Source organism: Tauraco erythrolophus, chromosome 4 (genome assembly GCF_009769465.1).
Source record: "Tauraco erythrolophus isolate bTauEry1 chromosome 4, bTauEry1.pri, whole genome shotgun sequence".
Taxonomy (NCBI): Eukaryota; Metazoa; Chordata; class Aves; order Musophagiformes; family Musophagidae; genus Tauraco; species Tauraco erythrolophus.
In genome coordinates, this window is record NC_141468.1 from 7,572,599 (window position 1) to 7,589,299 (window position 16,701).

The following is a 16,701-nucleotide window of genomic DNA, read 5'->3' on the forward strand; positions in this document are numbered from 1 at the left end:
TTCTCTCTGGTATTTATCTATTCATGTGTGAGTCAAGAGGAGTTTAGTGGGGGCTGGACTGGATCATTAAGGGTGGATGGATTCAGCTGTGTGTTTGAAATTATGGTAATTGCTTGCCCATCTCTACACTATTGTTTCTGACTCTCCCCTGACTCCAGGAGTGTCTTTGCTGCCTTTTCCTTGCTGATGCTCCCTGCTACCATTTCTTTCTTCTTGTCTTATGCTGTTTGTTCCTCTCAGTCTGTGTTTAACTCTTTGATCTCTATCTGCATCTGTTCCCTCCCTTCTCTTTCCTTCCAGCACTCCACTTCTCTTTTGTCTGTTGCCTTGTTGCTTCCCCGCTCCACCCTTGCCCTATGAATTTAGGAGCATATATAATCCACAGGATAGTGCAGACCACTTCGCATCTCCCTCCTGCCTTCCCGGCAGACCCACTCCAGCGCTCCCTCCTCATTGCCCAGGGGCTCTTCCCAGCACCAGCAATTTCATGCCATGGCCTCATATAAAACTTGATGTAAAAAAGCACCCTGTCAGTGCCCAGGGTTGACGTGTGAGTGAATGCTGTAACTGAGGTTCAGCTTATTTCATGCTTTAATGAGAAAGGTTGTTAAGGAGATATGGAATTGGTTTTTATAAGTATATCGGAGCTCCTGGAAAAAAATTCATTTAAATTCATAGAGGCTATTTCCAACCATTGAACCCTATAGCTGTCCTGGTAAGTGGAGAAAGAAATCCAGCAAAACAGTGAAGCCAGCTGAAATAGAGGCATTTCCCAAAGCTGTATTTATTGCATAGAGGGATATAAAGGGATTTCTTTTATTTTGGTGTCTGAGAATGGCAATGAAATCCAGATTGGGATGGGAGGTCTCTGTGTTTTTATAATATCATAAGAAAATTGGGAGAGCTGTGTGACCAGTAAACAAGCGGTATGAATCCTGCTTTTAAAGGCATTTAACTGAAGGCAAAAAGCTTGTTCAAGACATAGCTGGAGTGAAGTGCAGTGCTGAAAGCTTAAGCAGATGGGGCTTAAGGGGTTCAGGACATACAGCTAGGAGCAGTCCTGCGAGTTTCTGAGTCTGCAACCGAAGCAGATAAGCACTGAGAGATCTTAGGGCTTTCCAGTAAAAGGATTTTACTGCAGTTCTGGTCTGGCTGTCCCAAGCATGAGGGTCAGGATGAAAACCCCATTTGGTGAAGCAAATGACTGGGACTGTTGGTAATAGGAAAGCAAAGACTAGGTCTTTGAAAACACTTTGAGTGGCTTGATTTCTGTATTGCACAAGCCACTAGGACCAATTGTTTGGACTTTAAATTGGCGCCCATGATGCTCTGACGTGCCATGGTAGGTTATACACAAAGCAGAAAACTGTGAATCATTCCTGTACTTAGAGTGGCGTAAAGGTGGTCAGAGTCTGGACCACTGCCCTTTTTGACAAAAATTAGGCAAAATGCTCTTGGTTCAGAGGATCACTGCCACATGTAGACAAGCTGTCAAACATCCGCCGTAAGGGTTTGCAAAAGTCTCTTTTAATCTGTTCCTAAACTTCCCGTTGCCTTTTCTCTATCACTGCTGGCTACAAAAGTGTTTTTGGGTAAACAAGCGCTTTCTTTTCAAAGCAGCAGCCTCTTCCTTTTGCTTATCCACTTATCCACTGGCTGAATGATTCATCCGGTTGTTTCGCAACTCAGGAACCGTTGGTGAGGTCACAGTCTCTTGGTTGTGTCATGGAAGTGCATGACTTTAAAAGGAAGAGCCTGGCCAGGAAAGGAAACACTTCTGTTTATCTGCAAACATCTAGATAAGCAGTAGTTGGGGGGAATAAAAGTCAGAGAAAGTTGGTGGTAGCCAAATGAGGCTGTGGTCAAACATTAACATTTTAAGAACGGACTGGAAAGTGGTTGGGTTTGCTCAGCCTGCTCCCAAGATCTTTTCACAAAGAGTTATGTAGAAGAGCAGAATAATCTACTGATGGGAGGAAAAAAATGAATGAAAGTGTCCTGCCTTTTTTTATTTTGTATAAATAAAATACAGTCCTTTAGCTGGTGGATCCTTCAGTTGTGATCTCCTTAGGCAAGTCCTTGGCTCTGATGTCTCTTGGACAAAGCCAATGCTTTGGGAGAAGGTTTTGGTGAACGGGAGCAAAAATTTGCTGTTCCTCATCAAGCCAATGTTCTGTCTCGCCCAGTACCTTGCTGCTAAACCAGCAATAAGCACTGGAACATGAGAGGCCCCACAGTGCCAAAGCAAAGGTCCATCCAGACCAGCAATGTCTGAATGATGCTCAAATGCTCAGATAACAGGAAGAACAGAAAAAAATTGTATCTAGCACTGACTGTAACATTTTCCTGGCTTCTCCCCAGTGAGATCCAGATGCTTTGGAGGAAGCGATGAGAGTGCAACAAATAATACACTGCTATGGAAGGAGAGGCACTGCCCACTCTTGGCAATTAGTGACTGGCTGCTGTGATGAAGTTTCTTTATTTGTGTAATCCTCTCTGGGGTAACCGTAGGGAGGCTGCTATTAAGGCCGACGTTTGGACTGAATTTAATCTGATTCTTTGGCTTTAGCGATTACACACGGCAGTTTGTGTGGTGGAATAACTGTGTACATAGAGAAATTCTGACGCCGCGTCCCTGTCTGAGTCAGGGTTGAGCCAACAGTGAGGAGATGCTCTGGACTGCCAGGGAGGACCAAAGGAGAGGCCCTGACCTCGTGTGGTCACTGAGCAACCAGGAGCACCCTTTTTACTGGTTCATCATTTAGTCCTAGGGACTTGGTGCCGCTATGTGAATTAAACCTCTAAAAACCTCAGGAAGGGGAAAGGTACATCATCCATCGAATCAGCAGTCAGACAGCAGTCCATATCCCCGTGTGTGGAAATGATACTTTCTGATTTTCAAGCTTTGCTCATACCTCCTGGACTATGGTTCTTTGTTAAAATTGTTGTATTTGGTAAGCCTTTAACGTATTGTGTGAATATGAATGTCTGCATATGTTTGTAAAGGCAAAGGAAGATGCTTGTAACGCCATTGCTGTGGTTAACAAGAGCACCTATGAAAAGACACTAGAAGAACTACATTTGATGGTTATGTTTCAGTTAACAGCTGCCAAAGAAAAAAGCATGAGTCCACTTAAAACCGGGTTTTTTCTTTTCTTCTCTCAGAGGTGCATTCTCTGAAGTTGTTTTGGCTGAAGAGAGAGCAAGTGGGAAACTCTTTGCAGTCAAGTGCATTCCCAAGAAGGCACTGAAGGGGAAGGAAAGCAGCATAGAGAATGAAATTGCAGTTCTGAGAAAGTAAGTATCAGTCCTTTGTTTCTGCTTCTTCCCTTTGATTAGGCTCCTGCTTTTAAGGAGCAGGAACAGTGATTGACGAGTGTGATTGACAAGTTGTTCAGCCCATCACAGGCAGATGAGATCCTTTGAGTTTAAATGATGCTGAAATAATTTTGAGAAATGCTCGGTTTTCTTTTGTATTAATACAGCCAGATGACTACAAAGTGGGAAAGGTGTGGAGTTAGGCTGGAGTAAAGCCTATGATATCTTAAAAAGGCTTTACCCACTAATAATGTCAACAGTTGGGTCACTGGCTTTGAGGAGAGCAGGATAAGGGTTGTTATTTCCAAGTGCTTGAAACAGTCTATATACTAATTGCTCTAAAACTATGGCATGCTACGTATTGTTATAGGAGATGGTGGTAACCTGTATTATGGAGAGATACCTCCGCTGCTTCTAGAAGTGACTTTGCAGGTCAACTTCTATTTTGTCAGGCTTGTCCACGGTGTGTGTTTTTTCCTCACCATGGGTGAAATGCATGGATAAGAAAAAGTCAGCTCACCACTACTACGAATTCAACGTAGTCATTAGAGGCTTGATCCTTACCTCTTCCTCATCTTATTCCCTGGAGGTGGGATTCATCTCATCTGACCGGAGGCACTTGAATCTGAAGTCGTCACTCTTGACTTTCTTTCTAGGAAATGGAAAGAGATTTGTCACTTTAAGATTGATCCATGTAACTTATTTTAAACTTCTAACAGTACCTTTTCATCAAGTTAAAGGTAGTACATTGAATTAAAGGTAATACAATTGTATAGAAGCCTACATTGGACTAAGGGACTCTGATTCCTGCTGCACTGTTGTCCCTAGTGGGACTTCTTGCCCCAGCTCTTGGTCTTGTAGAAGCTGATGGCTGTTCACCTGGGCACCACGTGACAAAACTGATCCTGAATCTTTAAAACTAACTAGATACTTCTGAACTAAGTGCTCAGACAGCCTAAGTCAAAGGAGAAAGGTAAAGGGCAAACTCCACCATCTCAGTAGACAGAGAGGATCCTTTTCGGTGGAGGGACGTAAGTGAGGCTCCAAACAGCTACAAGCGTTTGTTGCAGTTACCTTCCCATTGCTGGACCATATCAGGTCAGTACAATGCAAACTCAGGGATAAATGCTGCATGTTGACTTGCTGTGTAGTGTTATTGAGAACCTGTCATAACACTCAAGCATTGCCATCTCCATAACCAGCTAATAATGACCAATAACCGGCAGCTTGAAACAGCCCTTTGTCTATGTGGGTTTGTCCCTTGATACTCGTGTGTGGGTATAAGAACAGCAATATCAGCATGCAGTAAGGATTGCCTTGCATCAGCCTTGACCTTAAGCTGGTAGAGCAGAGAAATCATTGAGGTTATTTCATGCTTCTGTGTTGTGAAACGTTTCTGTTCTCTGCAAACAATTTCCTGAGAAACCAGGAGGCAGGACCAGGGCTATGCTATTCCAGCTGCAAGGGCAGGAGAGTGAGTGGGAGGAAAATTCCTTAATTTCATACAATTAGGTCTACTTGATCTCTTGTCCTATGCACGTTAGGACCTTAAGAGAGATTCTTCCTTTTTTATCTCCTGATATCTTCTACTTAGCTGTTGTTAATACAAACTTTTCATGTCATTGTATTTATTCTGAAAATTGACATCTTTGCTAGCAGACAGTATTGAGTTTGTATGTGCCACCAAGGAAATGCTTAGAAAATAACAAACTGGATCTGCCTACAGTTGAGGAGAGGGGACATCAACCTGTTTCTCTGTTCAATGAATTTTTTGCTTCCAAAGCTGTCAGTAAAAATAGATTTGAGAGAGGTGGAGTGGATCCTGAGCAGCTGTTGCTAAGCTCCAAAGACATTTAAGCATCCTGCTTTTGTTTCTGGTAGCTTAATAGTGAGTGGGGACAACTAGTTTGTGTGCTGTCTAATTAATGGGTCGGATGCCAGAGCCCTGGGCTGCCCTGCGTGGCTGTGAGGTGCTACAGCCTCAATGAGCCGCGCACCAAACTGCCACTTCTGAAGAGGATGTGCATAGAGGATGCCTGGCAGGAGGGATTGATCCTTGTTCCCTGAGAGGAAGATGTAGAGGCACAGGGGATGGATGCAAAGCAAATATAAATATGCATGTGTCTTGACCCTGGTCTCTCTTTCTGGTTTTGCATTATGCCTTTGAGGGATACTTAAACCCCAAAGGGATGAAAGTCCTAAGAGACACCCTGCCTAGCTGAAAAGCAAGCAAACTCCTTGCCATCCTTTAGAGAAGGACGTCTTGTCTGACACTGGACTTTCTCCTCCTGTGTTCAAGCATTAGATTTTTGTCTTCCTGCTGATGAGGTATTTGCTTTCTGACAGATATCTGTCAAATACAACTCTTCTTGAGTCCACTTGGCTGTCTGTCAAACAGGGGTCTGCTCTGGAGTCTGAATATCTCCCCTTCAGCCTCTGCCACCTCTCAGATGAGCTGCTCACACCCCTGTGTGTAGTAAGCAGTTTTTTAGGGACAGCCAGGGATTGTGCTGGCCATGTGCAGAACTGGTATACACAAGTATCACATACACTTTGTACCCTCAGGCTGCCCTGGAGGAGGTTTGCCTCTGTCTGTCCTGCCAAATCATCCAGATCTGGCAGAATCAATATGGAAAAGGGTTTGGATGACGTCGTGTGTTGAAGTTGTATTTTAAATAGCACTTATTAAATTCAGAATTAGAAGTCTGTGCATGGAGTACTATAGGAAGCAGAAGCTGGAGGTGAAAGCATGAGTCCAGTGACCAAAACCCTTGGGTCCCCTCTCACTTCTGCTCCTGGCTTCCCATGTAACCTTGAGTGTCTTCTGTCTCAATGTTTACTGTTTGTGAAACAGCCTTTATTCAAAAGACTTCTGAATACGAAGTTTTACCTCCAGTTCGTTTTGCAGTCCTTTCTCGTGTCAGCAGACCCAGGAGAGCGGGTCCGTGGAGGGAGGTTTCCGAGATGGGCTTTTAGCATTGAAATGGTTGCAGGGTCCTGTCAGTCCTTCCGCGGGTCTCAGCGAAAAAGCTGTTGGAAGTATTAATCAAACGTTCTGTGTTGGGGAAGGTCAGTGTTCCCCACGTGCAGTACGTGGAAGGTAGGAGATTTTATCTCTCTGTCTGCGGGCTTGGACGCTCTCGCTGCCAAAACAAAATGACACATTTTAGAAGCGATATTCTGCTAACAGAGGAGCGAGCTGCCAGCCAACTGATCTGCATGTTTGTGTGAGTGCCAGCGTGAATCATGCATACTCCATCATTTTATTTTTCCAGCCATGGCCAACAAATCTGTTCTTAAAAAAGAAGAAAGGCGGAAGAGCCGTTAAGTCAATATTTACGCCTAGCAACCTTAACAGGGTTCTTCCAATATGGACTCTTTTGTGTCCCGTGGAAATCCATGGCAACATTCCCCGAAGACTCGGATGGGTGGGGACGGAATGGGAAGGAGCTTGCTGTCAAGTGCAGTTCCAGGAGAGACTAAGTCTGCAGTTAATCCGGGAGCCTGAGCCCAACAAAGCGTTTAAGCATGTGCCTATTTTTAAACAGTTATTTGTACCAGTGAAATCAGTGAATATGTTGAGCTCAATTTATGGAACTCAGGCTTAAGGGGATGTTTCAGAGCAGGGTGAAAGTCACCTGTGTTCGGTGCTGCATCAGGAGGAGAGTTTTCTTAGTATCTTTGATTTGTGCCTGGATGATGTGCTGGTGCACAAGGATTGCTGTTTCTTCTAATTGTGTGCTGGCTGCCCATAGCTGGACACAGGGAAAAATATTACATCTCATCATAAAACCAGGTGAGAAGCTGGGCTGCATCGTTTTTAGGCTTCTTATTTCTTTTGCAAAGGAAAACGTGTTATTGTTCAGAATCTGTTTGAGGAAAAGTGGATCTCTAGGACAGGACTATCACAGGTCTATTAACTCACTGGCTGTGGGGACTGACAGCACGTGGTCGCTTTCGTGTGTTCGACTTTTCCTGACCTGAGATGTGGGGAGTTTCATAACCTGCTATGAAAGGAACCGTTTTCTGGTTCAGAGCAGAAAGGTAAATGCAATCCTTTCCATTGTTTGCTGCAGAATAGAGGAAATTTCTTCCACTTATGGTAATTGTGCAGGTGTGAACACGCTGCAAATGAATCATCTGTTAGACGGGTTCCTGAAGGCAGTAGGTGGTATGAAGAGTGGGACTGCAGAGAAGCACCAGTCCGAGGTTCTAGTTAAACAGAAAAATCCCAACACTGAAAGAGTCAGAGAAAAATATGCCTGATTTTTTTTTTTTTCTTGGCTACACCGCTATTTATCACAAGAAACTTTCTAGCTGCCTGGGTAATACCTGCACAATCCTACAGATTCAGTGCTGAGTCAGAGCAATCAAGAGGAGGAACAATAAACTGTGTGTAGCCCTGCACCCAGGTGTATTGATTACTTAATAGCAGTAATGTGCACAAATAAGTGGCTTGTTAAACTAATACTGTTTAGCTAGCAAATCATACTCTGCTTTAGCTAGTTTCTGCTGAACAGGGATTTTAAAAATGATTTCTAAACTATTTAGGTACCTCCTACTCTCACTCACTCTTTACTCTCCTAGATCCTCTGGGAGAGGCACCATTAAATTCCTTATTAGAAATCAGAGCCATGCCTAATTGCAAACCGAAGCCTTTTTCCTGTTAAACAGCATGATTGAATTGTTTCTAGCAGGTCAGCGAAAATCCTGCCGGTGCTTTCCATTCCTGTCTCCCAGGAAGATGGGGGGACTGGGTGCTCAGGCAGTGATTCACGCCCAGGTGGCTGCCTCGCTCCTTGTATGCCTGCGCCTACAGCCAGGAGCTGCTGCTATAATAAGGAGCAGGCAGAGAGGAGGGGAGGCATCCTCCTGCAAAGTCTGGGAGGTCAGGGCTGTAGCCATCTCAGAACTAAACAAAAACCAGCCATTAAAAGTTTTCCTAAAGTGGATGAAAATGTGGGTGTTGTTGCTCTGCCATAAATCAGATGATAGTCAAAAAAGCCCCTTGCTCCATCCCAGGAGGCAGCACCATTCCTGACATCAAGGAAGATGCCCTTAAAAACAGGTGTGGAAAAATCACCCCTTCTCAAGATTTACATGAAGACTAAAAGAGTAATTTAAAAAATTGTACCTTTTTTGCTCCTTTTCAGTCGCCCATTGACAATCTCCCCCTAAAACCTCTCTGTCCCAGATTCTTGTTCTGTAAGGGCTCATCCCTCCGGGGCTAGCCCGATAGCCTCTAGGAAAATGAATCCAAATTTAGTCTTGAAACCCATTAGTTACCTCTTATTAAACTCTTCTGTGCAATTTATCTCGGAATCAAAGGCTACATTAATTCTGAATGAAATTGGCCATGCAGAAGTTTAATGTGCCCTAACATAAATTCGGGCATTTAATTAATTCAGATGAATGTCCCTGAGTGACTTTGTGGGACAGACCCATCTAGTCAAGCTGCAGCTATCTCTGGGTCAAAAAAATACACCCCTTGCAGGCCTGGATGGTCCCATGCTCTGTTTCTCAGTCCGGAGGAACTACTGTTGCCAACGCTCTCCTATGGTAATTATTTTTCTGTGTGAGGTCACGCAGCTGGAGCACAGGGCCAGGTGAACTGGAGACACTCAGATCCTGCGTTGATAAGCGCTAACATAGAAGTGATGATAATTAGATTGTGTAGCTGATGTACAAAAAGCTGTGGGATTGGGGTTTAAGGAGTTAATGACTAATTGCTTCTTTACACCCCAGCAGTAAGAGCTCTTTTTCCTGTAAAGAAATTAATAGGATGGTTGAGAAAGAAACAATAAAAAAGCACTTGGTGTCTCTGTCTATCAGGTAATATTATTTCTCTGAAGCTTTGCTTACCCTATAGACAAAACAGGCTTGCTCCCTTTTTTTTCCCCTCTTTTTTTTTTCCCCTCTGTGAATAATGGCGAGAAGATAGGCTGCCTCAGCAAGAATTGAAGAGACAGCTGGTTGTTATATTAAGTAATCACTTTCAGAGAAAGCTTTTATGTAGATTTACTTGTTAAAACCTGGCTTGCTCATGCCGTTGCAGTTGCGCTGGGTGACAGAAGGCTGACTCTGCCCTCCCCACGTGGCTGTGCTCCAAGCCCTGCCAACTGCAAATCCAGGGCATCTCGAAAGCTGGCTCCCCCATGGGGACCCGAGGATGGCTTGGGGTGTCTGGGAGTGTGCCTACTGGTTAGGGGGTGATACCCAGTGGTACCATTAATGATGCTGATGTCAGTGGTGGAAGAGTAGGACCCTTCCGAGAATGTATTTGTTGACATGCTGCATGGATAGACTTCGTAATTGTCCCCATGCATCTGCTGGGCTGACCCCGGTGGCCTGGTGGGACCTTGGTGCCTGCCCTTGGAGCCACCCTTCCTGCCGGGTGCTACTGCGGGCGTCCCTGCTGGGGAGGCAGGTTAGGAAAGGAAAAGAGCCAGGATCTACAAAACGCTGCGGAGTAGGGGGACAGTTGGGCATGCCTGGAGGCTGACATCAGCTTTAGACCATGAGATCATCTCCTGAATCAAGGAGGTGCAGACTGGATGAATTGCCCTTCTCGAGTTTCAGGCAAAAATGAATGTGTCCCTATATATGTGGGTATGGCACAGCATCACTCTGCCTTGGCACTAGCAGTTCACTTCTTGTTAAGCAACTAATTTTGCTGCAAAGAACTCATGCAAGTAAAAAAAAAAAAAAAAAGTGAAACCTGAAACAAAACTGACACCGTTTGTAATCACTGAGATGCTGGAAACTTTACTGGAGAATACTTTGCAGCCAGGGCTGCCCGGGTTGTATTTCATGCTAGATTAGATGTAAGCAGATGTAGGGAAGCAGATCAAGGCATCTTAAAAATCCTAAAATACATTAAATGAGAGAGAAAAATCCCCTCTGAAATAGCAAACACAAACAAAATCCCTTGTATCTTCTCTCTTCTCTGGTCTTACACAGTTTCATTTACATGCAGTGTGCTCTGTAATAGTTTTAGCGCTGGTGCGTGGCGTTTCCGTGTTTCCCCCTGCCTTCACGCTGCGCGCGCAGACGGTTCTGTTCCTTCAAGTAGGTTAAAGTGTGAGAAGTTGTTTCACTGTAATTGCAGGGTGAAAATGCAGCTGTCCTCTCTCCTGGGTGGCAATGGTTTACCAAATCTGCCTTGTGTAACTGTTCTTCTTCAAGGTCACCCCATACCCTGACTCAAAAAACGTCCGTGCTGGCAGGAGGGCGCAGGTCAGAGGGGATGGAAGTACATCGTCACTCAGAGCTCTGGCTAGGAAAATAATTCCATGTGTTATGGAAGAAACAGCTGCTTTCTGAAATAGTTGCTCAAAGATGTTTTCAAATTAGCAGAATGGTTTTTTTCAGCCTTAGCTGGAGTCTGCTCCTGCACCAGAGGTGTTTTTTGTGTGAACTCCGTTCTGTGCATAGCTGGAATAACAAAGCTGGGGTCCTTTAAGAGCTCCTAGCTAAAGAATGAGAATATATACCCTATTTTCCAATATTTATTACTCAGGAAGATGGTTAAGATTCTATTTCAGTGCTACAAGTATCTGATTATATGCACTGTTGTCTGCTACCTAAAAGGGAAGAATTGTCAAGGTGCATAAAGACTCTTTAATAAGATCTAACAGTTTGATAAATGACTCAGCTTTATATCTAGAATCATAAGGTCTGTCTTTGTTACACCCACATGTTTAAAGCCAAGAGTTACCTAATTTCCAAGCACATGCCTTCGGTTTGGGATTATGGGGCTCAGAGAAGCTAAGGTGGGTTAGTCTTCGACTGGGAGGACACGCGGCTGTGAGACTATCCCAAACCGGGGTAGGTGTGGGGAGTTAAAAATTGCAACAGCTCTGTTTGAAGTACTGCTGCAACGCAGTGTTGACAGGATGCAGGTTTTTTTGGGAGGTGCAGTGGTAATAAGGAAAGCATTTTCACAAGTGCTTGCAGCCCAGATATTCAGGGATGTGTTGGTGCCTAAAAGCTGCTGAAGAGGTAGTCCTGGGTGGCTTCGTTAGGCAAAATACTTCCTCTTCTGTTTTTTTCTCACAAGATCCTTCATAGGTAATCTGGGATATTTTGTACAAAACTAATGTTTTTTTCCATGAAAGTAATTTCTTCATTTGGAAAAAGTATAAAAGGCTGTTAAAGGTCTCATGGCATTAGCAAAGTGAAGGTGTCCTTGTCAGAATATTACCAATGTATTGCTTTTTGCCTGTCTTCTCATACTTAATCTTGAAATACTAACTGGAGGAATTCAGTGTTTTGTATTAAGCTGCTGTGATGTGCTGTTGGGAACCAGTTAGTTTCTAACCACAAGATCACCATGTTTTGATGACAGGTACGTTATTTACATGCACAGTCCAAGCACCTCAATGGATATTCCTTTATCTTACTTTCACACTATTAAAATCCATGGCACTAACTAATAAACACTGGAGTATCTGAGTGGTGAATTAGAGTTATAATTTACGAAGCACTGAATAAAGGAAAACAAGTAAATGCAAGGTAGGATTCATCTGGCCAGCTGGAAGCATCCTCAAGGTATGCAGCTGCATCTGAGCTCAAATCTCACTTGCTGTGGAAATCATCAAATATGCATTTCTAAGTGGATCAGAATGTACAGGGAGGAAAAACAAGTATTCCAAAAATGTCAGTTCAAGAAGGTAGAAACAGAAATCTTATCAGAAATGACAGTTTTCACGAGCAGTCCTTGTCCAAAGCAGGTGTTTGCTCTTAGCTGCATGCGAAAATGCTTTATGAATACAAGTCGCTGTATTTTTGGCCTCCGTTGTACGAAATTAGACCAGTAATGTTATCGGTGGGCAAGTTTTTGTGATGTGTGACCCCAGTGTGAAATTAAAACAACTCCATTGGCAACTTCCTCTTGTTTTCATTTATAGAAGATGAATCACAGTTACATTTTGTGTCTCTTTAAGGTCATGATTCTAGGTATCTTGAACCAGAGTTTGGCAGAGGGAGAATGGCTCTGACCATAAGAAAATGCGAAAATATTTACGCTCCATCCCCCTTTCAATTGCGCCAGGTTAAACCTAACAGCAACCTCTGTCTTTGGAATATAGCCAATATACCCTGAATTGACAGCTGCATAAATTAATTGGTATATGGCCAAGCAAGTCTGCAGTTGTCATCTGTAATACATATTGTTTCACTCTTGTAATGCTTACTCATACAACATTTTGTTTGCACTCAGTAGGAGTTTTGAAGAAAAAAAAAGTAAAAAAAAAATAAATCTGTAGGTATGGACTTTGTCTTTTAATAAAGAAAGGAGTACAAGTCACTGATTTAGTCTGTGGGCTACCCTAGTGCTCAGTTGGACCAAGGAAATAATGCTGACAATTTTTTTCCAAATTAAACATTGATTAAAAAAAAAATAATAGAAACTCAATTTTTTTAGTTGTGCTTTGTATTCATAAGGCATTGTCTTAATCAGAATAGATTGGGTTTATTCTGAATTAAAAGTGACCATACTAGGGATCTGTGCTTCTGCAACTATAGGACTTTGAACCTATTAATCAAATCAGTTTTCAAAGTAAAGTCTAGTATTTTCTTTAATTGTGTCCATGTTTCTATGTCTCTGGCTATCAGAGACAGCTGGCTGTGTTGCCCAGTTCTTAAATCTCTGTAAATGCAGAAATCTCTGAGTTAGTTTTAATAATGACAATTTGTATTAGTAAGTGGACTATGAAATCATTTCCCTAAGGATATGTGACAGCTAGCTTTTACTTTGCCACATATTTTATCAAATTAAAATTATGGAGCATTACATTAAACAGAGATGTTATTGCCTCCTTTACTTCCCCATTAAATTTTTTTCCAGGAGAGCAGACATAGGTGATTCAAGCTTTCTTGGCGACAATTCGCTCTTTTCTGAAGGCACTTTAAAAATATCTTAGTGGAACTGATTTCTTTTTCTTGAAAGTTCGTTCAAAAACTTTGAGAAGATATGTTAGTAGGAAACATTGACAAATAATCTCTATATATATTATAGCTCTATACTGAATCAAAACCAACCAAAATATGCATAGCAGTGAAGTGTGCCGGATATATTTTCACCCACCAGCACTGACTCCTTCTGAGATTAGTCCAGAATTTCTGTATGTAATCTGTTTGGTTCCCACCAAATAGAATAACAGCCTGCTTCAAATATCTTCATACCTTTGCGATATCTCCTGTCTTGACTGGCGCACCAGGAATTAAATCAGGACCTCTTTGAACTTACGCATATATATCTTTACAGCCTCAGCTAAGCAGCCGTTCCCTGCGGGCAACTGGAACAGATTCAGACCTTGGTGGACCGGGCACCGAGCGTGATAGTTAACTCCTGCTGACATACTTGTTTGAAAAATATGCATCAGCATGAGGTTGTTTTTCAACTCTTTGAGACTTTTTTTCCCCTCCACCAAAAGCAGAAGAGTCCATGTGCCACAGCAGTGTTTGGCATAATGCGTTTTGTCAAGAAGCATCTCTCCAGAGCAAAGCAATCTGGTCACTCCCGTGTCTGCTGTAAACTTGGTGATCAGAGCAGAAAGCAGCGTCTGTTCGCAACTTTGCTCTTCTTAAAAGGGATAATAGGAGATTTCTAACTGAAAACACAGAGAAAAGGGCTTTTTCATTATTTTTAAATGCTCTCTTATGTGAGTCACAAAAAATACGTGGATATGGCACGATCCACAAAGATGTAACTTTTGTTGGCATTTATATATAGAAATGCCAGTTCTTCCCTTTCTAAAGATAAAATGTTACTGTAATAGCAATGACTGTCTGCTCTTATACTTGCTACAAGTGGATTGGTGGGAGGGAAGCTGAAAATTCTGGTGAAGTTTGAAACTTTTCCTTCTGTGTTCTTTGGGTGCGTGAGAAAATTGCCATTGAGTGGAGCTGCTGCGTGTCCCGCAGTGTCTATGTCTTGAAGGCATCGTCCTTGCCATTTATGGTGTGCAACACACGCGTCCAAGCCATGTGGCATCAGCATGAGTAAACGAGCACTCGTCAACAAATAGACATGGGTAACATGATCTAATGCTATTCTGGTCAATAGGAAAATTCAAAGTCGTTGAACTTGGTCATTTGACTCTTCGAGGCTCCCTTGAGAATCTCAGCCCAAAGCAAAAGTGGAAAGAAAGCCTGAGCTGAGGTCGCCCATGAGGGTTTCAGGGCTTTGTCTTGTGCAGTGTGGACTCAGGGCTTTACACATAGGAGACGTGCTGCACAGCCACCTTTCCCAGTTTCCAGTGCCTTCTGAATGACTATATTAAAAAAAAACAGCCATAGCCCATATATGTGTCTTTACTCTTCCAAATGTAGTTACTTCATCTTCATGCCCTCATAACTCGGCCACGGCTAAGCCAATGCAAGATCCTGGCTTTCCACTAGGGATAGCTCTCTGCTGTCCCTGGATGATGGATGGGAACCGTGGGTATTTTATGGTGTTATTGCTGATTTAGGCTGCTGTGACTGAGGCTAGACGTCACCTGCAGAGAGGGATTCTGCCCAGGACTGTCCATGTCTCCTCTTCTCCCTCCATGTAGCTGTAGAGCTGGAACAAGGGAACCTAAAAGGCCACTTCTGTGAGAGGATGGGGAACGTGGTGTGCATCTTATAAAGTGGGGTTTTCTCCTCCTAGGTCTTGCTGCTGGCATTAAGTTGGTTTTCCTCTTAGAAACAGAAAGACCAGGGACAGAGTTCACCACCAAGCTTCACCCCAAAAGGACGGAGTTGGCACATAGAGATTTTCTCCCCTTTTGACTCTGATTTACTATTAGGGTTCTGAATTGCTGACTTTGTTTAAAATTCCTTCTTTCATTGGAAGCATATGTTTCTGATTTTCTTTCTTATGATGACATAGTTTGCACTCTTACCCGAGAGCTGTTTTCTTAATAGGATCAACTATATTTGGAATCACTCTGAATTGCTCTGGAAATGGAAGACTGATGTCAGCATTTCTGGCAATTTTTCACTGTTTTTCTTTCCCCGTAGTTGAGTGTTAAATAACTATTCAAACTGGGAACACCTCTACCACTTTATTTTAATATAATTTGACTTTTTTTTATATTAGTGTTGTATATGCTCCTAAAGTAGCAGATATAGGTAAACATATTAGCAGGACAATTTGTGGAGGATTTAATAAATAACAGAAAGGGTATGTCAATGAGCACAGAGGATTGTGCTTTGCATCAATTGACACACAGGGAAATCTTATAAGCTTTAGAGACCTGATCCTGTGTTGACTCTGTTACGTCCATATCTCAGGTAGATTTGAGTGGCATTTTTAAAAGCATCTGCGCAGGAGATGGATCTGGATCCCATTGAAATTCCCTGTCCAGGGATTTAGGGGACATTAGGAGACCTCACGAGTTTTGATACTGTCAGCTATATAATTTCCTATGTCATGAGTATGCCTGAAGCATCCATCTAGGAGATGCCTGCCTTTTGCTCTTGGGGACTGGACAGATGTAGTCAGTCCTTCACTGTCCTTCCAGTCTTTCACTGTCTTGGATTATAAACCAAGAAAATGTCATTCCTCTCTCAGGACCTGGTTGCTGGGTTTGCCTTTGTTAGGACTTCGACCCGTCTCAGCATCAGCCTCAGCTTTCTGCTCACCTGAAGGCAGCAGGTTAGAAATAAGACATACCCTGGGGCATCTTAAAATACCAGGCTTACACTCTCATTAATATAGATTGCATTTGTTATCCAATTTACATGTCAGGAAAGTTTGGGTTGTGGCATACAAAGGATAAACTGAAAAATAACGGTAGCAAGTTCAGCTTAGTCAGCATGTGGCCATACGCACCTCAGGAGCATTGGGTCAGACATGCTGGGTCTTCTTCACCCAATGGAGCAGTTTATCTCCAGGGAGCAAGCTGAAGAGAGTATCTTCAGCATGAGGGTGGCCAACCTACTTTGCATCGTGCCTCTCCCATCCTTTCGAGAGAGACGTGTTTGATGTGAGCGGGAGCACTCACCTCAATATGCTGCGGGTCTTGGTCTTACAACATTTTGGGAACCTCTTTTAGACTCTCCTGTAAAAAAGCAAGACACCTTTTTCAAGAAAAAAAACAAGACTCAAACTGCCCAAAAGTTCAAGATCATTTTGGACTAGACCTTGGGTTTATGCAAGCTCTCTCTTTAAACTGAATTTAATTCTGTGAAGAGGATATAACTCACCAGGTCTGATCTTCTGCATAAAGTGGGATGTGTTATTTCATCTGTCCATGCTATGTAGATCCTGATAACTGGATTTTACTAATGCATAGTGGTTAGAAAGATAGCCAAGCTTCCTGCTTATTCACTAGAGCTGTGAAACATTTCCTATACTCCTTCCAGAAAACGCTCTATTATTTCCATTTGTCTGAG

The 16,701-nt window shown here is 42.9% G+C and overlaps 1 protein-coding gene across 1 annotated transcript in view; it reads left to right on the forward strand.

Moving 5' to 3' along the window:
- Positions 1-16,701, forward strand: part of CAMK1D (calcium/calmodulin dependent protein kinase ID) — a 231,497-nt gene that overhangs the window by 98,163 nt on the left and 116,633 nt on the right. The window contains exon 2 of the mRNA XM_086610012.1: positions 3,166-3,297. Coding sequence (XP_086466138.1) covers positions 3,166-3,297 — 132 coding nt within the window. The remainder of the gene's footprint in view (positions 1-3,165; positions 3,298-16,701) is intronic.